Source organism: Typha latifolia, chromosome 4 (assembly GCF_019914945.1).
Source record: "Typha latifolia isolate L0001 chromosome 4, TyphaL0001v2, whole genome shotgun sequence".
Lineage (NCBI taxonomy): Eukaryota > Viridiplantae > Streptophyta > Magnoliopsida > Poales > Typhaceae > Typha > Typha latifolia.
Window position 1 is genome coordinate 9,219,676 of NC_133089.1, and position 25,031 is coordinate 9,244,706.

Sequence of the window (25,031 nt, forward strand, 5' to 3'; positions counted from 1 at the left end):
ATCTCCCTCCATGCCTATTTCGGGACAGCCGCACCAAAAACCTTGCGGGTGAACGGTGTAGTCAAAAAGACCACAATGAGAATCCTGATCGACACCGGGTCCACTCATAACTTCAATGACAAAAGGCTTCTTAGGAAGATTGAACTCGAGTCGGAACCCACGGACGGGTTCGATGTGACAATCAGAGATGGCACCACATTGCGGGCTGATTTTATTTGCGGAGGTGTGGAGTTGAAGGTGCAAGGCCAAACTTTTACATTAAATCTTTATCCGTTGGCTTTGCGAGGTGCCGACATCGTCTTGGAGACTCAATGGCTTCAAAGCTTGGAGCCCATAACATTTGATTTTACAAACCTCACACTGACATTTCGGAGGAATGGCCGGAGAGTGCTACTAGATGGAAACCAGCCGCAGCAAGGGCCAGCATTGCAACTACTGCTTTGATTTCCGTGTGCAGGGGACCGAGCTCTACTCTTGTAAATGGCTATTGCTGAAACAAATCATCAACCATCAAATTGGATACCGGCTGACATGAAGGAGATGCTATAGGAATTCAGCGACCTCTTCAAGGAGCACTGAGGACTGCCGCCGACCCGCCACCATGACCACCGAATCCACATTATCCCAGGGGCTGAACTAGTCAATGTTTGGTCGTATCGGTACCCATATGTCCAGAAGGAGGGAGATCAGCAAATTGGTGGTAGAGATGCTAGAGCAAGAGATCATCCAGCCGAGTAGGAGCGCCTACTCATCGCCGGTACTGCTGGTTCGAAAGAAAGATGAGAGTTGACGGTTCTGCATCGACTACTGGGCCTTGAATGCAATCACTGTCAAAGATCGATACCCAATATCGGTGATTAAGGAGCTGCTGGACGAACTCACTAGGTTGGCTTATTTCAGCAAGCTTGATTTAAGAGCAGGCTACCATCAAATCCACATCGACTCAGAAGATGTACACAAAACGGCGTTCTGATCTCACGATGGCCACTACGAGTTCTGAGTCATGCCGTTTGGGCTCACCAACACACCGGCGACCTTCCAAGGGCTGATGAATGACTTTTTCGTCCGCTCTTGCGTCGGTATGTGCTCGTCTTTTTTAACTATATTATGGTATACAATAGGAGTTGGAGCAAACATTTGCGCATGTGCGTGAGGTGTTGAATATCTTGTGATTGAACTAGTTGAAAGTCAAGATGAGCAAGTGCCTTTGGGTTGAGCCACAAGTAGAGTACTTGGGTCATATAATCTTAGCGAGAGGGGTGGAAACCGATCCAAGCAAGATCAAACACATGGTGGACTAGTCGATTCCCACTACTCTGTAGGAACTGAGGGGATTCCTTGGGTTGACGGGGTACTATCGGCGATTTGTTGCCAGTTACGGCAAGATTGCTGCCTCGCTGACCTCCTTACTCAGAAAAGGAGGGTCTCAATGGACGAGCAAGGCAACGGTGGCTTTCGAAGCATTGAAGAATGCGACGCCTCAGGTTTGGCTTTGCCGGATTTCAGCAAGCCCTTCATGGTGGAATGTGATGCCTCGGGTGCAAGCGTTGGAGCTGTTTTGGTGTAGGAGGGCAGGCCCATGGCATATATGAACAAGGCATTGTCGAACCAGTCGCAGCAATTATCCACCTACGAGCACGTAATGCTAGCAATTCTGCACGCCGTCACCAAATGGTAACCCTATTTGATTGGTCGATGATTTACCATCTGCATGGACTAGCGTAGCTTACCCTACTTCATGGAGCAACGTGTGCACACCCCGGCACAACAGTGGGTCACGAAACTCCTTGGGTATGACTACGAGCTAGTCTACAAAAAGGGGATCGAGAACCGAGCCACCGATGCCCTTTCGTGCCAACCTTCCCTTTATTTTCAAATATGCAGAGAGCCGGTGCAGAGGATCGAGTCATGGAGGAGCTCGAGTCATATATTATGGATCGCTTCCCCAATTTCACACCTTGAGGATAAGGTGGCGGAAGCATGGTGGATTGATACGATTCGAACTTCACTGATGTCATCTCGAACTCGGATACACCTTATGGGTGTCTCTTTTTATTGTTTTAGTATTTTATTTAGAGAAAAATAAGATTTCTGTAGGTCGCATTCGAATGCGGGTGGGTGCGTTTGAACGTGCTTGTGAATGCCTACAGATGTTCACAAAAATAGAAAACGCATTTGGTGCGTTCGAACGCTGTCGGCAGAAATCCACTGTTTCTAGGGTTAATGATTGTCAATTTTGAATTATTTGGTTAGCCTCTTAAGGTGTGAATGGCAACCCAAAAGAGGATATCAAAGAATTAAGTTTTTGCCCTAATATTCTTCTTCTCCTTCTCTCTCGTTCCCTCATCCCACGACTCCGCCACCTCTAGCCTCCCTCAACCAGCTACTCACCCTAGTCCCACTCCTCCCCCTTCTTCAAATCTCTCTACCTTCGCCCTAACCCTTTCCACCATCCATAATCTTTCCACCACCACCTTCATTATTGGTGCCACCCCATTTCCGCCGGCCTACCATCTCCATAATCCACCTAAGGTTCCGTGCCCCCATCCACGAATCCAATGAACAGACTCCCTGACGTCCGCCCACTTATCCAAATATATCTCTAGATCTTGTTGTCTGATTCACCTAAATTAGATTTGTTGGAAAGATCTTTTCTAGATCTATGACCTGTCAAAATTTCACATTGATCCGATGGCTATATTTCTAGGAATCCTCTTCTAAAGTTCTATACAAGATCTTGTCCAGATCTAAAAACGGGATAGATCAAACCTTAATCTAGGGGAAATCGTATCATACACACCGCGACATTTTTAGTGGTTAGCTAACTTGACTAAAATTGGTCAATCTAGCTAACTTCGGCTTAGGCCCAACTGACTCAAACCAACTTAATACATCAATCAAAGATTAGGCTCTAGGCCAAACTGATTACAACTCTAATAACAATTAAACTTGACTTTATTAGTCAGGTCAAACAGGTTAGAGTCCGACTAATCCACATAAGCAAATAATGTCCACTCAAGCAAGAATTATAAAGGAAGAAAATGATAAATTTAACTAGATAACTAGCCAATGTCGAAGTTGCGGACTTGACCTCCTTTTGTCAGTCCGACCCAATGAGCTCGTACCCATCCACTAGGCCAGTTTGTTTCACAAAAGCATCCTTCAATCATATTATTGAATCTGTTGTGATTCTTGATTTAGATACATATTGGACATGATCAAACCGCTTCAAATTTTATCATTTTCTATTTATGTTTTAGGAAAATAAGGTGTTCGCACATTCGAGGCCCTATTTTTAGGCGTTCAAGCGTGATCAAGGGGTGTTCGAACACGCAACGGATAAGTCGAGTCATAATAGAATTTGTTAAGAGTTTTTAGATGATTGGCCTGCCTCCATATATGTGAAAAGGCAATCAACTTGAATTATTGATTATTAGAATTTGTATGCATCTAGGCTTGAGCCAACTTCTCCCTCCTCCTTGCCCCCCTCAAAACAACCCGAGTTCTTGTCTACGGTCGAGGTTAATCCTTTGTCGCTTCTCCCTCCTCTCTCTAACGACCAACCATACCTGAAAGCTCCCTTCTCCCACCTCATCTTGTTCGAAGCACTAACCCATCATCATCTCCCATAACCCTAACCAAATAATTCATGTCCATCCTGTCACCTCTTGATCTTCGGTCATTATTTCCTATATAACTTTCGATCTACTAACCCGATCGATGAGATTCCAGTTGCGTTGAATTCCTAACTTCTAGAGGAACAACATATTCAAATCTCAAATTGTTCCAAATATGAAGATGCTACCAATATCTATTGAAGCATTGGGATAGACCTTCTCCACCATCCTTACCCAAACTATTACACAATAAAATTTTAAGTCAAACAATCACACAACAAAACGCTAATTTGTTGCAGGTGATTTGAGAACGGCCGATCTGAGGACATGAGGCACCCAAATTTGAGGAATGATTTTTTATCAACAAAAAGATGGACAATACTTAAAATTAGAATTTAGAGCTATTATCGTTGTTTTGTGATTTTGAGCATAATTAGTTTTTCTATATCTTCAATCAAATATCTTTCTCATATTTTCATAACGATATATTTTACGACCAAAATAGATAACTAACCACAATGTGATGATGCTATATACTTTTTCTTTATATTGTAAAACTATATCTTTCTCGTGTAAGGTCCAATTAAACTTCAATATATCTAAAAAGTTTCAATGGTTATATAGTTATGCTCTTCGAAACTTAGTTCTTCAATGTCTTAATAAAATACTTAGTTTAGTATTTTTAATAATAAACTTAACATTTTATATTAAAAAGATATAATCTTCTTTTCCTTGTAAAACGTTGAACTTTTAATATACTTTTACTAAAAATATTGATAAGATCAGCATTTTAGTGACAGCTATAATAAAACAAGCCTTCTTTGTATTAAGTTTGAAATATGGTTTATTTTGATAAATTAAGATTGGAATATGGCTACTGTGGTAAAAAAAACTCCATTACAATCTTTTATTTCAATCAGTTTAAAACCATTCCTCCATAAGCGATTGCCTCTCGCTGGCCCTCGTCCGTTTCCACTGGAATAGATGGGTCTTCTCAGTTCATAAATGATATGATGCACCAGAAGAGACGCCATAACTTGCACGGCTGAGAGGTTTGCCATCTAATCCTTTTGCAGCTAGTATTATAGCAATTCAGATCTACTAGACATTCCGGACGGCTTAACGGTAAAGAAGCTAACAACTAGAACCTTGAATAAAATATTCTCTAATAAAATTAATGTTCAGTCAATTTAAAATTGGCAGCAAAATATTTATTCATTTCAGCACTAGTGGCAGGTACAGCATGCCGTAGATATCAAATATTGCTCCTATAAAAAGGCCGAAGTTGCAGAAATTGATATAATCTCGACATATAAGCCACTTAAGTCACAATTTCGCATGCCATTGACAACAATTACAAAGGTATATATACTTCAAGTTTAATTTTGATGTATCATATACATACATATCATGTATCAATCAACAGTACAACTTATTACAGACACAGAAGCATGTGCATGATCAAATGACAGTTTACGCAGCCAAATGTTACTATGGGCCTCTTGTCTGCTGCTCCCACGTCAGATCCTCAGAGAACTGCAACATAGCAGCCCTTGGATCACCATTTGCAACGGACAAGTAGTATTCAGCAGTACCGTCATCAACTTGCATGCTTCGCTTCACCGAATCAAGTACTTTCCTTCTGTGTCTGTTAGTAATGGCATTGTTTGTCAAATAATCTTCTTTTGCACTCGGGCCACCCTCCAAATACAGTACAGCAACTTCTCGTTTTGCATGTTCATCCAATTCGATGTAGCATGTGCTACCAAAAAGAAGTTCTGAGTTGCTTATTGGTATGAGAAGCCTCTCTCTTGAGTATATACCATGGTCACTCATCATGTAGTTCAATCGTTTTATGTCCATCACCTACAAATGTAACCTTTAACATTTCAAAAAGAAATTCATAAGCTCAGTGTCCTAACAAATGTTGTATATCTTTCCGGACAAAGTAACCTGGTGCATGAGCAGACAAGATAGAAAATCCTAGTGTGCAGGAGTTTCCTCTATATGCATGAGTTGAAATTCATAATTGTAAGAGCATGGTTGGTAGGCCTAAAAACCAATCAGATTAACAGAAGACAAGACATAATATCAAGAGAAATGGTCAAGTGGAGCACCATGTTCCTCATTCTTAATTTAGTCTTAGCCTAGGCCACTCGCCAAGCCTTTGAAGTTCACAATTTAGTGCCTAAGACAATTCTGGGATGCCATGGCACCATGAATATAGATCCCTTCAACAGTCGCATTGTATCTGCTCATTATCACCAGTCTTGGACACATTTCCACCATGAACATGCACCAAGAGCTTGAAGGTTGCACACCAACCATCACCATTCTCACTTATGTGAGCATCAGGTCAAACTGATCCCAAATTAGATCAGTTTGAGTTTTGAAATAAATCTGACTTAATTGAATCTTCAACTAGATAAATTGTTATGGACCAGATCTGGACTGACCCGGACGTAAGAAAATTATAAAAATTTAGGTGATGGTTTTGGTTTCACATCAATCGGATATCTGGATGGAAAGATATAATTAAAATAGTGGGACAAGGTCAGAACGGGGCAGAAGAGTAAATATCCGACGTTGCGGCGATTCATCGGAGGGTGGCGGACGGCCAAGAGTGGTGGTGGACGGCCGTAGAATAGGGTGGCTGTTGGAGGTGATGGTGGCTATAGGTTGGAAGTAGAATTAGGGTTTCTAACTTAGATCTACTCCTAGAAATATAACGACAATCTAACAGCTACGGTAAAAGATAAAGACGATAAATAATGCAAGGTAAATAAACTTAACTCAATATTCCTTCCATTTCATTCCATGCCTAAACAAAGAAGCTCAGCCCCTTTATATATAGAGGTCGGGTACAATGAGTTCTACTCAGACTAAAGGCTTTGATCGCTTCTGTAACACCCACAACCCTAAACACGTGCATGGCACGAGCCCACATGGCACGTGCATGGCACCTGACCATTTACTTAATTACTAACAATTAAATAAACATGTATCAACATCATAAATTATTCACGACATTTAAATTAAGAATAAAACAAGTTTAACTATCAACAACACACGGATAACCCTACTTGGGCCCCACATAGGCCACAATACATCATCAAGAGCTTTTCACCATAACATACACACAACAGTAGTATATACATCATTATACAAGTACAAAATCACCTGCTAGAATATAAGACAAAGATAAAGACACTTTGGAGAATGTCTACTAATACATTAAATAAGATAACTTATCTAGCACAAAACACTAACCACACACTACTCTTCACCCACTAGCAAGGTCTCTAAGGGAGTATTCTGCTCCACTCGCTCACCTGGGTTTTTGGAAAGGAGAAACAAAGAGAGTCATGAGCTAAAAGCTCAGTGATTAGACTTGGTTAATCTGTTAACTGATCTGATTCACGGGGATCTGGAGGACTCAGCTAGGCAGTGTCTCAGGTCAGTGTGAGTGGGCCATCCTCAGTTGGTAGAGGAAGTGGATTTCCTAGGGGACCGCCAAGTCAAGGTCGTCCTTGCTTCGGATGTGGCAAATATAGTCATCATCTTCGAGATTGCCCTAACCCACGTTTGTGCTATGAGTGTGGGCAGCCTGGTCATATCCGTCGTGACTGTCCACGTGCCGCCACCGCCCCGATTACGACTACTACAGCATCTTCTAGAACTCACCTTTTAGGGTATCTGCTACGGCTGGCCAAGGCAGAGGAGTTAGTGGGGCAGGTTCCTTTCAGCCTGGTCAAAAGTCTAGAGGTGGCCGGATCTTCGCAATGACGAAGCACGACGCTTTGGCATCTAATGATGTGGCCACAGGTACTCTGAATTTATTTTCTCATACAGCAAGAGTTTTATTTGATCCGGGTGCCACACATTCCTTTATTTCAAGTTCTTTTGCTTGCCATTCCGATATTCAAATGGAACCTTTAGAGGATATTCTGTTGATTGCCACACCAGTAGGAGAGACAGTTGTTAATGATTCTGCTTATAAATCTTGCACAGTTAGTTTTGGGGATAGGGAGTTCAAAGTAGATCTTTTGTCACTAGAGCTGACAGATTTTGATGTTATCTTGGGGATGGATTGGTTAGCTACATATCATGCCAATATAGATTGCTATAGAAAAGAAATTGTGATAAATTTAGCTGATGGGGCAGAATATAGAATTAAGAGCAATAAATTCAGCAATCCTATAGAAATAATCTCTGCATTTGAAGCTTGCAGATTATTAAAGAAAGGATGCACAGGTGTCTTAGCTAGCCTGTCAGGAGATACTGATAAAAAGATCAAATTAGAAGATGTTCGAGTTGTTAGAGAGTTTCTTGATGTTTTCCTAGATGATCTTCCCGAATTACCCCCGGATAGGGAAGTGAACTTTTCAATTGATTTAGCACCTGATACTTCACCTATTTCTAAAGCCACTTACAGAATAGCACTAATAGAATTGAAAGAACTTAAGATACAATTGGAAGAACTACTACCGAAAGGCTTTATAAGACCTAGTCTCTCTCCTTGGGGAGCGCTTGTTCTTTTTGTTAAGAAGAAGAATGGGACACTCAAGCTGTGTATAGACTATAGACAGCTGAACCAAGTGACTATAAAGAATAAATATCCTCTACCTCGCATTGATGATTTGTTTGACCAGTTAAAGGGAGCTAGAGTATTCTCCAAAATAGACTTGAGGACTGGTTACCATCAGTTAAGAGTCCGCAAGGAGGATATTTCTAAAACTGCTTTCCGTACTAGATATGGACATTATGAGCTTTTGGTCATGCCATTTGGATTGACCAATGCTCCAGCTGTTTTCATGGACCTGATGAATAGAGTTTTCCAACCTCATTTGGATCAATTTGTAATAGTTTTCGTTGATGATATACTAATATATTCAACTAGTAAGGAAGAACATGAGTATTACTTGAGGTTAATTCTCCAGATCTTGAGAGAAGAAATTATTTGTCAAATTTTCAAAATGTGAGTTCTGGCTAGATCAGGTGGTCTTTCTGGGACATTTTATATCACAGGAAGGGATCAGTGTGGATCAATCCAAAATAGATGATGTATTGAAATGGAGTCAACTAACTAATATCTCGGAAGTGCGTAGTTTTCTTGGTCTGGCTAGGTATTATAGAAGGTTTGTAGAAGGATATGCAAAGATAGCTATGCCTCTTACCAGGTTGACTTGGAAGAATCAAAGATTTGAGTGGAATGAAGAGTGTGAAAATAGTTTTCAAGAGTTAAAAAGAAGATTGACTTGTGCACCAATTCTGATTATTCCTTCCAGTGGAATAGGATTTCAAGTGTATTGTGATGCCTCACGCAAGAGATTAGGTTGTGTTTTAATGCAAAATGGTAATGTAGTGGCATATGCATCTAGACAGTTGAAAGATTATGAACAGAATTATCCTACTCATGATTTGGAGTTGGCTGCTGTAGTTTTTGCTCTAAAAATTTGGCGACACTATCTATATGGGGAAAAATGTGAAATGTTTATAAATCATAAAAGTCTAAAATATTTGTTTACTTAGAAAGAACTTAATTTGCGGCAAAGGAGATGGTTGGAATTAGTGAAGGATTATGATTGTACCATAAATTATCACCCAGGTAAAGCAAATGTTGTTGCAGATGCCTTAAGTAGAAAGTCAGCTAGGGGTCTAGCATTTTTAGTTACCCAACAAACCATGATACTTAAGGATCTACAAAGGCTAGAGGTTCCAATTGTGACCAAGGGAAGTGGAGTCGGTATACTAGCACAATTTACTGTCAAACCTACATTGATAGATAGAATTAATGCATCTCAAAAGACTAATATTAAGGCTATGCAAATTGTGAAACAAGTACAGAATTCCAGTAAACCAGATTTCTCTATAGACTCTATCAGGATACTGCGTTTTAGAGGCAGATTATATGTTCCTAATTGTGAAGGACTTAGAAATGAAATTTTAAATAAAGCTCATACTTCTGCTTATGCTATGCACCTCAGGGGAACAAAAATGTATCATGAGTTGAAAAGGAAATTTTGGTGGAAAGGGATGAAAAGAAATATTGGGAAATTTGTAGCTAGGTGTTTGACTTGTCAGCAAGTCAAGATTGAGCATCAGAGGCCTGCAGGTGCATTACAACCTTTGCAAATTCTTGATTGGAAATGGGAACATATTAATATGGATTTTGTGACAGGGTTACCAAAGACACAGAAAGAGAAGAATGCAATTTGAGTGATTATTGATAGAATAACCAAATCAGCACACTTTTTATCGGTTAGTACTATATCGGTTAGTACTACTAATTCAATGGAAAAATTAGTTATCTTATTTAGAGATGAAATTTTTGCTCACCATGGAATTCCTGTTAGTATTACTTCAGATAGAGATCCTCATTTTGTGTCCAGATTTTGGAAGCAGTTTCATCAGTCTTTTGGAACAAAACTATAGTTTAGTACAACTTATCATCCTCAGACAGATGGTCAATCTGAGCGTACTATTCAATCATTAGAGGATATGTTGAGAGCATGTGTAATTAATTTCGGATTGGGTTGGGACAAATATTTACCATTGATAGAATTTGCTTATAATAACAGCTATCATGCTAGCATTAGTACGCCTCCCTATGAAGCATTATATGGCAGGAAATGCAGATCACCAATTGATTGGGAAGAAGTTGGAAAAAAGAAGGTTGAAAACTCGATACTAGTGCAAGCTACGATTGAGAAGATAAAGACAATTAGAGAACATATGAAGGTGGCACAAAGTAGACAGAAAAGTTATGCTGATAATAGAAGGCGTGATTTGGAGTTTCAGGTTGGGGACAAAGTATTCTTAAGAGTTTCACCTTAGAAGGGTGTGTTTCGCTTTGGAAAGAAAGGAAAGTTAAGTCCTAGGTATATAGGACCTTATGAGATTCTTGGACGAGTGGGGCCTGTAGCTTATAGAGTAGCTTTACCCCCTGACTTAGCACAAATTCATAATGTGTTCCATATGTCAGTATTAAGAAAATATATATCAGATCCATCGCACGTGATTCATTATGAACCAATTCAGCTGCAGCAAAACCTATCATATGAAGAGCAACCTATGAAAGTCCTTGCTAGGAGAGATAAAGTACTAAGAACCAAAGTAATACCTTTAGTAAAAATCTTGTAGAGAAACCATGTAGTAGAAGAGGCATCTTAGGAACGTGAGAATGAGATACGATCCAAATATCCAGAATTATTTAGAGGTATGTAAATTTCGGGGTCGAAATTTTTACAAGGGGGAAAGGAAAATATAACAAAAAAAAGAATAAATAAATAATAAATAAAAAATAAAATAAAATAAATTTCTTCACTACATGGCACGACAGCCTTGTGCCATGCAGTGGCAGCTGGGATGGGCGCCACGCGCTGGCCCGGCCAACTTGGCCGAGCCAGCTGGCACGATGGGCCCCTGCCGCCGCAACCTCCCTCCCCACCGCCTCCACTAGTGTCGATAAGCCTCCCTCCTTCTCTTTCTCTCTCTCTCTCTCTCTCTCTCTCTCTCTATCTCTCTCTCTCTCTTTTTCTCCCCCTCTCTCTCTCTCACTCTCTTTCTCTCTTTGTCGGCTTCCTCTCGAGGCCACTGGCGAGAGGCCAGCCACTGAGTGGCCACCAGCGGCCGCACCCGTCCCCCATGGCCCAACCCTCTTCTTCCTTCTTCTTTCTTCTTCTCTTTCTTCTTCCTCTCCTCCTCCTTCTTCCCTTCTTTCCTCTTTGACTGCACCCTGCAAGTAGTGCTGGGCTCGGCCCAGCGCCCTTGCAGCGTTTGGCGCTGGGCTTGGCCCAGCGCCCTTGCATCGTTTGGCGCTGTGCATGGTGCTGGGCTGAGCCCAACACTATATATAGTTATATAAATATAAATATATATATATGCACAATTAGTTTAGCTTAGTTAATTTAATGTATTTAGTTTATACAAATTAAATATAATTATATCATAATTAGTATATAATTCTAATTATATCATGTTTAGCAAAATACCTGCAATATAAATTACTATTTTAATCCTAGGTAGGTAATAGTAATTATTAGGGTTATGTACGTATATTCTTACGTAATTATTTGCAGTAACTTAATTCTTATTTTCTTAATTATCAAGGAGAATAATAAACAGATAAATTATATTTTAAATACACTATTAAATAATATAATTATGGTTAATAAATAACAAAACAAATATAGAAATGAAGAGTACATAATTACAACAAGAAACTATCCTTTTGCCGAGTTAATTTTAGTGAATAGAAAGACTAACATTATTTGTTATAAATAATTTCAAATCCCGACCCCCCTGTTCAAGGACCCTGTGGACCTAGCTATCGAAGCTTGATCGTTGTCGTAGTAACGTGAGCGAGTGGTTATTTGATATTTGCAGTAGTGGTGAGTAGTCTTATCACCTAGACGTCTTTCTCAAATTAGGATATATTATATCTTATGTACATGCATGTTTTGCCTCCAGCATTATTATATGATTTTACCTAGAGATAATTTCGGTCAAGCATATTTTTATCATGCATTTGATTAGGCTGATCTGAGATATGAGTACATTGGTGATATATAGAGATGATTATACTGTTATGGTTTTATGTCGAGATGATCTCTATCATGAATATGCATGTGATAGACTAACAAAAGTATATGTGTTAGATACATTATTAGAGTCGGCATTGCATCATTTTTCTCTTGGCTTCTTTACCACCTAAATTCTTGAGTTGCATGATCTGTTGTTGTACTGGATATATGCATATGATTTATCATGTATAGGAAATCATAAAAGTACATATGTATGTGATGTGATGTGATATGATGTGATGGCTGGAACGATATCTGGTCCGGACTGGTACTAGACATACTCTTAGCATATGGTAGAGTATGGTGATAGCTAATGGTTATACTCTTAGCGTATAATAGAGTACAACTATCATTGATATACCCTTAGCGTATGGCAGGATATGATTACTTTCTTCTGAGATATTCTTAGCGTATGACAGGGTATGATTTATCCACAGAGATACCCTTAGCGTATCGCAGAGTATGATTTATCTACAAAGATACTCTTAGCATATGACAAGGTATTCTCTGAGCTTATGATATGATGTGTATCGAGTTTGGGGCCGAGTACCGTAGTCCAGCATGGTGGATGATATTTAGAGTTGAGACGAATGATTGTGATAGTGAGAAATATGTGGATTATATCTGGCTCTAACATATATGATTATCTAGTAGTTGGCATGCATCATGCATCATCATTAATGTGACTAGTATTATTGGATCATAATTGTTATACATGATATGTTGTTATGTTCGGTAATGTTATATGGTAATTTCATCATATGATATACTTTTTGTTGAGAATATAATATGCTCATTCATGAGAATTGATTTCATTTATATATGTCATTAAGGATACATATATACATGCTCATACATGGTATAATGCTGCTTTTTGATTCATATTATCCAATACATGATTTACTCTCTATTTGGCATCATTGATTCGGGATAAGGTCTAATCACTGAGCCTTTAGCTCATGACTCTATTTGTTTTCTCCTTTCCAAAAACCCAAGTGAGCGAGTGGAGCAGGATACTTACTCCCTTAGAGACCTTGCTAGTGGGTGAAGAGTAGTATGTGGTTAGTGTTTTGCGCTAGATGAGTTATCTTATTTGATGTATTAGTAGACATTCTCCAAAGTGTCTTTATCATTATCTTATATTTTAGCAGGTGACTTTGTACTTGTATAATGATGTATATACCACCGTTGTGTGTATGTTATGGTGAAAAGCTCTTGATGATGTATTATGGCCTATGTGGGGCCCAAGTAGGGTTATCCGTGTATTGTTGACAGTTAAACTTATTTTATTCTTAGTTTAGATGTCGTGAATAATTTATGATATTTATACAAGTTTATTTGATTGTTAGTAACTAAGCAAATGGTCAAATGCCACGCACATGCCATGTGGGCTCATGCCATGCACGTGTTTAGGGTTGTGGGTGTTATAGCTTCCCTCATTGCACACCTTGAGGACAAGGTGGCGGAAGCATGGTGGATTGATATGACTGAGATTGGACCTTGTTATCTCGAGCTGAATTTTTTTTCTTTTCTTTCTGGGATAAAAAAATTTTCTGATTGTCGCGTTCAAACGCCCCGTTCAAATGCCTGCATATGTTCGCAAATACGTAGAACGTGTTTAGCGCGTTTGATGTCACATTAGAACGCCCCCGTTTAAACGCCTGCGTACGTTCGCAAATACAGAGAACGTATTTAGCGCGTTCGAATACGCTCGACCGCGTTCGAAAGCAACCAGTGAATCTGCACTATTTCTAGAGTTGTCTTTTGACTATTTTACTTGTTAGGTTAGCCCCTAAATATGTAGAAAGCAACATTATGATCATTATTGAATGAATTAAGTTTTTCCCCGAATCTTTTCCTCTCCTCTTGTTCTCTCGTACCACGGTTACGCCGCCTCTAATCTCCTCGACTGGCTTATCCTCCTAGACCCTTAGCCCCCGTTCACTTTAGGAATAACAAAAAATTTTATTCCAGAATACAACCTCTTATTCTAAAATAACAGCTAAACATCAAAATAGCCATATTCCATAATATAAACATTATTTATCAAAATTACATCTTATACCACACATTAACCCAATTACCAATTTACCTTTGATTTGACTACAACCTCTTTTTAAAATATTATTATAATTTATCATTTATCTTTTTATCTCTTTCAAACATCTTATCATAAGTCATTACTCCTCTCTTCTCTCTTAAATATCATATCAACATCTTATTATAATTTATCACTCCTCTCTACTCTCTCTCATCTCTTATCATATTTTTTTTATTTTATACTAAATAAATAAAATTTAATTTAAATAGCATAAATGTCAATAATTTAATATTCCATAAAAATAAACACATTTTAAAAAGTATTACTATTATTAAATATTATTTTTGTAAATATCAATATTATAGAATTCTTAATAATATAGTATTTAATTGATATAATAATTATTTTATAAATTATAGTATTGTTAAAATAATTTTTATATGTACTAATAACATTAAAAATACAATTTTAATAAACTAATATCTTATCAAATTAAATATTAACTTATAGATAAAATAATATATTTACTATTTAAACTATGTATTAATCTAATTAAATCTTTTTTAAAAAATAAAAATAGAAAATTTGGGAAAAATTAATTGATTAAAAGGATCACTACTAGATGGAAAGCAAAAAAACCACTCAGATAAGGCAGTAGCTTTCTCAACTCTTAAATAGGTATATTGATAGTAGAAAAGCCTAAAATATGGTGTAAGGAAAGACTTTAGAGTTTAGGTTTATGAATAAATGGAATAGTAGTACTTTTACTTTAAAACCAAGTCTTCCTCTTCACGTCCGGGCACCTAAAGATTCTCTTTTACTACTCGAATCTTCTGGATAGCAGTAGTAACCAATAAAAAGTAGAGATTAAAGAAGAGGTTTAGAGAGGAAGGGAAAGAGAAGAAAAAGACCATAGGGGAGAAAATGAGAGATCTCAAATAAATCTTATTCCAATCGTCCCTTGTTTCTCATGCAATAACCCTTAAATAGGTTAACAATTTTGATTCTAGCTTATTCTAATAGGAACTTATTTCCTAATAGGACTCTAATTGATCATCTTACCTAAATTGACTAACCTAGTTTAGGTAATAAATCAATGTGGACATCCCCCACGTATAAGCTTACCATAACTATCAATTGAGATTTTAATAGAAATTCAATTCCTAATAGGATCCTAATTGATTAGGTCTTACCTAAATTGACTAACCCAATTTAGGTAATAACTCAGCGGACATCCCCCGTATATAGGCTTATCAAATCTATCAATTGACTAATTCAATTGATCATTTGAATTAAAAATCAACTTAACAAATTAAATGTTTGAGTCTAATTAAATCAATTAGACCAAAATTGGACTCAAGCAACTTTATTTTGGTCAAATTGAAGATGATGCCCATATCATAAATGAATAATGATTATTCAACTAATTAGTTTGCTAAATGCTAGAAGAAAGCTGACAATGTTAGTTTTTCTAATTCTTGTAACTAGTAATTTTATGTCAATTTCTTTGAATTCTTTCACTGCCGAACACCCTGACTATCACCGTATTAGTTCCAATTACTAATTAGTAATTATTGTTAATCTATTATGCTTGCGGAATCAATTGCTAATTAGTTTGCTAGAGAAATTAATTAATTTGAATTGTCTTGAATTGTTTTGAATTTTGATTCAAAAAAAAATTACTTCTGCCCTTACATACTTTTTTTTTATTGTTAATGTGATATCCGATATGCTAGACTACTAGTTAGTTTGTTATTATGATATACTAGATTGCTAGTTAGTTTGTTATTCTGATATACTAGTTAGTTTGTAAATTAATTAATTATTCAATTACTTGCTATTTTGAAAGTTAGTTTGTGAATTACCCAATGGCCTCAATTTTATATATAGAGAAAATAATCAGAAATGAAGCTTTTGTGGCTAAGTCTACATCATCTGAATATTTTGTGCATATTGGCTCCAATAATTCAAGATGAAAATATTGATACCTTCCAAATTAAAAATAAAACCAACACAATGAAATATAGATTCTATAGAAAGGTTACTAAGAAAAAATTAGTAAATTTAAAAAGCATATTGCTAACATTAGAGGTGATGTTGGCCTTGTTCAAAAGCTAGTGATGAGGCCAAAAAAATTATCATCGATCATCTACAGGAAAATCAAAAGAAAAAGGAAGAGAAATCAAGAGAGGCAGCAGAATTAAAGGCAAAACTAAACATATGTAGAGAGTGAAGATTTAAAAATTTTCAAATGTTTACAGTAAAAGACCAAGGAGTAGAGGTCCTATGAGTAAATTCACCTCTATTGATCCAGAAGTTACAGTTAGAGAGCGGGGAAAGATGGTACGAACAAACATAAAAGATTCCTTTGCAAAATAAGAAAGAGATAAGGTGAATAACTATTTACCTCACTGGGTTTACAAATGTGGCATTTTTTTAATGCTATCAATGATAAATCATTTCATATATTGATAGAAGTAGTTATCAGTATGGCACAGGATAATAAGACAGCATTTATGAATGAATTGCATGCGCCACCTTTAAAAGAGCAAGTGGCTAAAACAAATGATGATTTGAAAAATCATAGGGTTGCATGGAAAAAAATGGTTGCTCAATTTTGATTGGCGCTTGGAGAGATCCAAAAGGAAAAAGCATTATGAATTTATGTGTTAGTTGTGAGTTGGGGGTTAGTTTTCTGTGTTCTGTTGATTGCTCTAAAGACTCATATAGGTGAATACATCTATAATATTGTTGTTGATGGTATCAAAGAAGTGGGAGAGGAAAATATTCTCCAAATTGTGACGAATAATGTTGCTGCTAATTTAGCAACTGCTCGATTGCTAAAAGATAAATATTCCTGCATATACTAGGCATCTTGTGTAGCCCATTATATAGACTTAATGCTGAATAGGATATTAACTCATTGGTAGAGTGCATATGGAGCTGGCACCCCGTACCTGAAAAATATGGCAAATAAGATTCTTAATTCGACATGTAGCTCATCTAGATGTAAAAGAAATTAGAGCTTATTTGAATGGGTAATGTATCATTGTATTAATTAAGTTGTCAATTTTAAATTATAATTGGCTCATATTAATTTGGTATTTCTTTTCAGATTCATTCAAAGAAAAGAAATAGATTGAAAGTGAAAAGATTGCATAATCCAGTTTATATACAATTTAATGCAAGAATGAGAGATTGAAAGATAGCAAAAGAGAAGGATCATATGGCTTCAAAAGAGAAATAATGTAATTGATTGATTGGATAATGATTTTTAAGAGCAAAAAGTCTTCCAATGAAGGGTTAACTTAGAAGATGGTGATAAAAGCATCAGGTGCGGAAGAATTCTTATCATCAATGAGGTGCACTAGAGTTGCTCAAGCTACTACTAGTAGCACTCCTTCCATTTCTCTAGATGAGCAATTGATCCAGTTAGATAAAAAAACAGATGATAATGATTCAAATGATAATTTATTGGTAAATAAAGCTCCATTGGAAGATTGTAAAGAAGACTATAAGTCTAATTTTGAATATGAAGTTATTATAAATGTGAACTTGTTATAAATGTGAACTTGTTATAAATGTGAACTTGTTATGAAAGTGATTTTTTTGATAATTGTGAACTTGTTATGAATTTGATAATTTTGAATCGATGATTATATTATTTGTTTTGGATTATTTAGTTGTGATTCTTGTGAACTTATTATTTGTTTTAGATCTTTAGTTGTAATATTTGTGAACTTGTTATAGTTGTGAATTGTAAATTATGATTATGTTATTTGATATGTGGCATAGTGCTTCGAATATATATACTATATTAGTATTAAAAATACAAATAAATCATATTTTTTTATTATTTTAATATAAAAATGCTAGACCGCCTTGCTATCCGCCTTGTGCATTGGCGCTAAGCGTTGGGGTGACCACCCAGCATCCACAGCCGCCTTTTAAAATATTGCTCCTCGTCAACCTCAGTGTCACTCTCCTCTCTTTCTCTCTCATTCATCTTCATTTTCATCTTGTTCAATTAAGTTTGCTTGGGGTGTAAATTTTCTCAAAGGAGAAGATTGGTGCCTAAGTTTTTTACATTTAAAATAAGTGAAAGATAAGGGAGGCCCTAAAACACCTTTGTTTTTTGCATTTGTATCATAATTCTATTTAGGAGGTAAAGTGGCGTGATACACCTTGTTAGAGTCTTTTCTTATTACATTAGTTATTTATTTTCATTAAAATAAAATTCATGTAGGTCGCGTTCGAACGCAGGAGGAGTCGCGTTCGAACGCAGGAGGAGTCGCGTTCGAACGCCCTTGCAAATACCTGCATCAGATTTGCAAATATAGAAGACACGAAAAGCGCATTCGAACGCGGTCGAACGCATTCGAACGCCTGCATCACATTCGCACATAAAGAGAACGTTTTTTGTGCATTCGAACACGATCAGCAGGATTGCACTAGGATTAGGGTTAGTTATTGTATTAGAGCTTGTTGGCTAGCCTCTATAAAGGTGTAGATGGCAGCCAAATTTATTATGCTATTAGATTATTAATTTCTTGCCTCCTATCTTCCCTCTATTCTCTCTTCCTCCTCCTCTTCACCATCCTTCCATCTCTACCGTAGCAAGGTCTCTCCTAACTTCTAATCTCCCTCGTCTGTCGAGTTCTCCCTCTTCTTTAGGATCTCGACCACTTCTTCCCCTTCGTCTTTATCCCTTAACCACATCCACCATCCACCTTTATCTCCATAATCATTCATAACCTTAACATCCACTCTACCCGTCACCACCACCATCACGCGTGTTCTTTCGTGTTTTCATCTCAGTTATAGTTCAAATCTACGAAGGGCGTAAATATGAAAATTATAGATCAGGGAGTCACAGATATAATCTAATTGGTTTCGTAATTTTCTAACTACAGGAGAATATTTGTTGAATATTTTCCCACGGTTGCGCGGACTGATTCCTGTAATAAATCCAGATCTTGAAGGAATTGTTCCGTAGCCGATCTTTTGGTACCATAACCCATCATGGTGTGGGCTCAATTTATCCTTGCTTGACAGCATGAGTTCTTCCAAAAGAAATCAAAGAATTCTTATTGGTGCGAACACCACATTCAGGCACGTGTACTCACGCAAACGCAGAGAGGGCAACCCATCCAGTGACGCTTTAGTTGGGCAACAAGTCATGAGCGAGAGATTTTTACATGAGGATATTTTAGTCTTTTACTTGATGGGGTTTTTAGTCTTTTGTCTTTTTTACAATTATCATTTGGAATTAATGAATATTTTGAGATTATCTACTTTTCTTTCTCTTTTGTGCATGGATTCCAACAACCTATTGGTGGATGGTTTGTCATCTTCTTCTCCATTGATACTATCGTTCTACATCACTTATCCTGCTCAAATTTGTGCACTCCTAGACGTCTAAGCTTTGCCTCAGCTTTGAGGGCTTTGTTATAAGTTGTCTAGACAAGTCACACATGGTCAATCAATCTTGGGATGAAATGACAGAGTCCTGTGACATAACCAGTGGTCTTTTGATCTTCATCTTCTTGAATATTGTTTATTGTTTCATGCAAGAAAATTATAAACGTCCTCAGTGTACTCCTAGACAATTCTAGACCCTTGATGCAGATGGTGAATTTTTGAAATAGGGTTTGTTTGTAATCACTGGGAAGGAACTGCCCTCGAAATTTTTGTTTTATCATAGGCCAAGAGCTTATTTTCTCTTTGCCCTCTCTAACCCAATATGGTTGGACTTGTTTCCACCATACAAGTGCATGATCGTTCAATTTTAAGTTTACAAATTGTACTCTTTTATCATATCTAGAATTTCTTTCCATTCAAAAACCGGCCCATTTTATCAACCAAGTTTAAGAATCATGAGGTAGAAGTCTACCCTCAAACTCTTCTATGTCAATTTTGATGCCATGATCCCACTTAGCTATAGGTTTAGGATTCTTATCATAGTCTCATCCATGTCTCCTATCCATAGGGTGATCCTATAGTACGAGCCTCAGGATGGTTTTGTTGTGGTGGTTGCACTTGGATTTCTACCGAGTGTTGTAGATTTGATCCATTCCACGTTATAGTGGTGCCACTTGCTGTTGCAGCAAAGCGACACCTTCTTCGATGATATCTATGTTGGAGTTTGTACCAAACATGTTCTCAAATGATGTTGAACCATCCTTTAGACCTATTGAATGATTTGAAGCAAGGTTCGAAAAATAGGGATCGAAATCAGCCTTCCGAGAAAATGATACATATCTGTTGGATTAGCCGTATCGATCGCCCAGATCGGATCTAATATTTTTAATTACATAAAATTCTTAAGTATTATTATAAAATGCAAAAAAAATTATAAAAATTTAGAAAACATGACAAAAAAATAAGAAAATAATAGTTATTTATATATGGGCCTTAAAAATTAAATAAAAATACTTACTCAAAAGTTAAAATTCAATGAATACTGAATTGGCTCTCGTAAATTCCCGTGGTCGTCATCATAATCACCATAAGTTTGAAAATAATGATGTCTAGAGTCTGGTGCTCGAAAAAGTAATTGCATCATATCATTCATATCAAATAGATCATATTGTCTCTGAGGAGGATAATAATCAATATGTAGATCTTATGTCTGAAGATACTGAGAAGAATATTGAGGAGAATAATAACTAGCATATCAATCATATGATTGTTTCAAATAATAAATACTTGATGAACCATAGTTCGTTGGAGTTCACTGGAGTGAGACTTGCATCACCAGAGTTTGTCGGAGTTCGTTGGAGCTAGATCTCTCCGTTAGAAAGTGCCAAGTGAGAATAAAAGCGAAAGGAGTGAAATAGAGAAAGTGAGAAGAAAAGAGTAATGAGAGAAAGGGAAAGAGCTTGGGGACATCAATAATTAATGTCTCCGGGTCGGATTCGGATCAAATCCATAATGGATCTAGCCCGATTTGATCAAAATTGGCTAATCCCGATGCGGATCGGAATTGGCCGATCTGACGAACCTTGATTTTAAGCAACAAAATAAGTTCTAGGCATATGAATATGCATGTTCCTAGATGTAGGGCAAAAGACTGTTATGCAATTTGATGCAAAAGAAGTACTATAGCATGCAACCTATGCCTACAAGCAAGCAAGCTAAAGGATAGAACTTGCTCTACTACAAATTTAATGCAACTTAAAATGTTGATCACATGTTCTACAACATTTGTCCAAAATTTTGAATTGCATTAAAAAGGGATGCGTTTTTCCGAAAAGGGCCACCTATATCACAAAGGAACTAGAGGTTTGATTTCGTCCCTCTATTAGACGAACCAAGGAAGCAAACATTAAAATTAAAAAGAACAAAGAAATGAAAAGGAACAAAAAGGGGTTGACTACTGTCTTTACAATACCACCCCATACTACAACCACTCACCTCCCGTGTATATTCTGATCATAATTTGAGCCTCCAATCAAGGCCATTCAATTCAATTTGATGGCAAATGAAATAGAGAAAAAGAGAAGTGAGGATACAGAACTCCAAACAATCTCACATTCTGCCCTCTTATTCTATCCGATCCACTCCCAATCAAGCTTTGATACCAACGCCAATGACGAGCACAACTAGTGACACCAATGGCAAATCATCTATATATATATATATATATATATAATGTTCTCAATAGTTGGTCTCAAAACCCACTATAGAATCCAAGATTTACAACTTTAGGGGTTGTGACATGTATTTCATATCAAACTAGCTGAAATTAATCCATATTGGCCTATGCGGTTCAGTTCTGTCCAATTAAAAAAGCAATGGACTACAATCTAATTTAGAACTTCCACATTTTTGTATACCTTGCTTAAAATTATCAAACCAGGAAACACCTAAAGCCCCTCAAAGCATAACATATTGAAAGTAAAATTAGTATACCATAACTAATAATATTCAGCTTATAACTTATTGTCTGTTTACTTCACCTAATATAGGCTTTCCATGAAACCCCAATACCACCAAACTGACGGAAATATAATTTTTAGTTCAGCAATGATAATGAAAGCAAGCATTATACTGTCACCCTTTTCTAAAGTCAAAAATGTAAAATGGCATCATTATCATTGAGAAACAATACTCCTTAAAGTCCATCTTTGCTATAAACACCATAAAAACTCAGAAGGTACACCAATTTTTAAATCTCTCTGGAAGTGTTAATGTTCTACATAAAAAACATTTAAACTCTACCTGTAACATAACTCTTGCATTTTCCTTACAATTATCGGAAAGCATCCCCTTAATTAAGATGAACCTTCCCTCAATCAAATTCGGAACTTGCCTTGCCCTTCCCCTCTTCAACAAAGTAAACAACGACCATTTATTGACTAACTACAACATGATATAATGAACTTAGATTTGATCAAGAACAATACAGCAAAAGCATCTATGGACGATCAACAGAGAATGAGTCGATGTCAAACAAAACCAATTGTTAACGCAACAGAAGATCTCGCTGACCAATAATTTCTATCATCAAACAAGTATACTTCATCACTCAAGAACAATTGTCATCCAATTCAAGAAAGGGAAGTAAGAAGGAGGATCTCAAGGGTTACCTGGACCGCGTACTTGAGGGCGAGGCCGGCGACGCTGTCGCCACGCAGGAGGCGATGGGAAATGGCAAAGCGATCGAGGGAGGGATGTCGCCAAAAGGCGGAGGAGGACGGATCCCCGAGAACGCGACGAACCTTCCACGGCTCACGGAAGGCTCGCTCAAACATTTCCCGTTCGGAAGCCACGGCCCTCCACAGACGGCATACGCACGCCGCCCGGGCGAGATCGGACGGTGGGAGAAGCTCCAGGATTGAGCGGAGGAGGTCGCGAGACGAGAGCGCCGAGAAGTGGGAATTCATTGGGGACAGCACCTCCGAAGAAGAAGAGGGAGAGAATGAGATCTCGAGATTAGGGTTAGGGCTAGTGTTAGAATTTGGGGTGACAAGTAGTTTGAGGAGATCCTCATCGTCTTCTCCGCAGCATCCCATGATGATATGGCCCGATGACGGTTGTCAGAGCCGTCCGGGACACACGAGATAAGATTGATGTAGATGACATGCTTGGCTATTAACAAGTATTTCGGAGATCACGTGCGTCACGCGACGGACTTGCTTTCCGTTTAGTTTATTTCAATTTTCTTATTTTTTTGGCATATTGTTAAGCTCCTAAACCAACACTGACGTGAGGGGCTTTGTCGCCTCCTTTTTTGCTTTGAGTTTAATTTATTTGGATTTCCTTATTTTTGGTGGCACGTTGTTGAGCTCCTAAACCCCCGCGTGACGCTTGGCGAGGGATAAGCCTTATGAGAGGCACATAGTAGTGTTTGGCTGTTATAACATGATACGATTCGGACTTCACCGACGTCGTCTCGAGCATGGGTTCACTTTAGGAGTGTTTTTATTTCATATTTTAGTGTTTAATTTCCATTAAAATAAGTTTTCTGTAAGTCGCGTTCGAACGCGGGTGGAGTGAGTTCGAACGCGGTTTGTGAACGTGGAGAAGAGAATGTATTGTGCGTTCGAACGCACTGTGAACGCCTGCATCGCGTTTGCAAATACTGACAGGCGCGTTCAATCACGCGTTCGAACGCCTACATCGCGTTCGCAAATCCAGAAGAGCTAATTCGGTGCGTTCGAACGTGGTCGGGCGAGTTCGAACGCGGTCGGCGAAAATTGTGTTTTAGGGTTAATGTGAGTTGTTTGTTAGCCTATAAAAGGATGTGTAGGGCAACCAAAATCATTATTGATTATTGAAATTGAGTTTTGCCTTGCCTCCTTCATCTTCTTCGCTCCCGTTCTCTCAATCCCCGGCGACGCCGCTTCTAACCTCCCTCGTCCGGCTAATCACCCTAGTCCCTTAGGGGTGGCCCTCTTCTCCCCCTTCGTCCAATCTATCCAACACTTGCCCTAATCCTTCCATCAACCACAACCGTTCCACCATCACTTTTCACCGGTGCCACCACATTACGCCGATCCACCACCATCCACCATTACCCAGGATCTCGTGCCTCCATCCACAAATCCAAAATAGAGCATCCTGACGTTCATCCACTAAACGAACGATATCTCGAGATCCCCAACTCCGATTCGCCTGTAACTAGATTTGTTGGAAAACTCTTTTACGAGGCTACAACATATCAAAATCTCACGTCGATCCGACAATAGCATATTTTGGGATCTAATTTTAAAGTTCCGTGCCAGATCGTATCAAGCTGGTATCAAAGCCTTAGCCCCAAAGAGAAGATTGTATCATAACATGGTATCAAAGCCAAGTTTCGAAAAAAATTTCGACAAATCCATTTGAAATATAGTACATGCAAAAAAATAATAATAATAATATCAAGTTGTTAGTATCTATATATTTTCCTTCTAGGCCAGTTGTTGATTTGCGAATCCAGGATGCCACCCCGTCGACATTGTACCGTTGTCTCAAAGGATGTGTTAGCCCTAGTGGGGAACCCTAATGCGGATGCGGCAATCGTTGGCATGGAGACATTTGTGTGCCTGGTCCAATAGCAGAAGAGACTTATCGAGGAGGTCCTTTGTTTCCGTACGGCCTCCTCACGAATATATGAGGTTCCCAGCCACCTCGAAAGTAGTGAAGGAGGGACATCCCTGAATCGTTTCATGTAGTTGAACCCCCCCGATTTTCAATCACGCCACTAAGCCATTGGAGGCCAGCCAATAGTTAATGAATGTCAAAATGATTTTGGATACCCTTGAGTGCCCTGAACAGTAGTGTGTCTCCTTCCTACCTTCC

General features: G+C 37.9%; 1 protein-coding gene across 1 annotated transcript; it reads right to left on the minus strand.

Annotated features, from left to right (window-relative positions):
• Window positions 1-4,902: 4,902 nt before the first annotated feature.
• Window positions 4,903-23,316, minus strand: LOC140787395 (F-box protein At1g55000). Its single transcript, XM_073136291.1, has 2 exons — window positions 22,835-23,316; window positions 4,903-5,483 (listed from the first exon to the last, which is right to left on the minus strand). The coding sequence occupies exons 1-2, from the start codon at window positions 23,258-23,260 to the stop codon at window positions 5,109-5,111; spliced, it is 801 nt and encodes a 266-aa protein (XP_072992392.1). The 5' UTR covers window positions 23,261-23,316; the 3' UTR covers window positions 4,903-5,108.
• Between the last annotated feature and the right edge of the window lie 1,715 nt (window positions 23,317-25,031).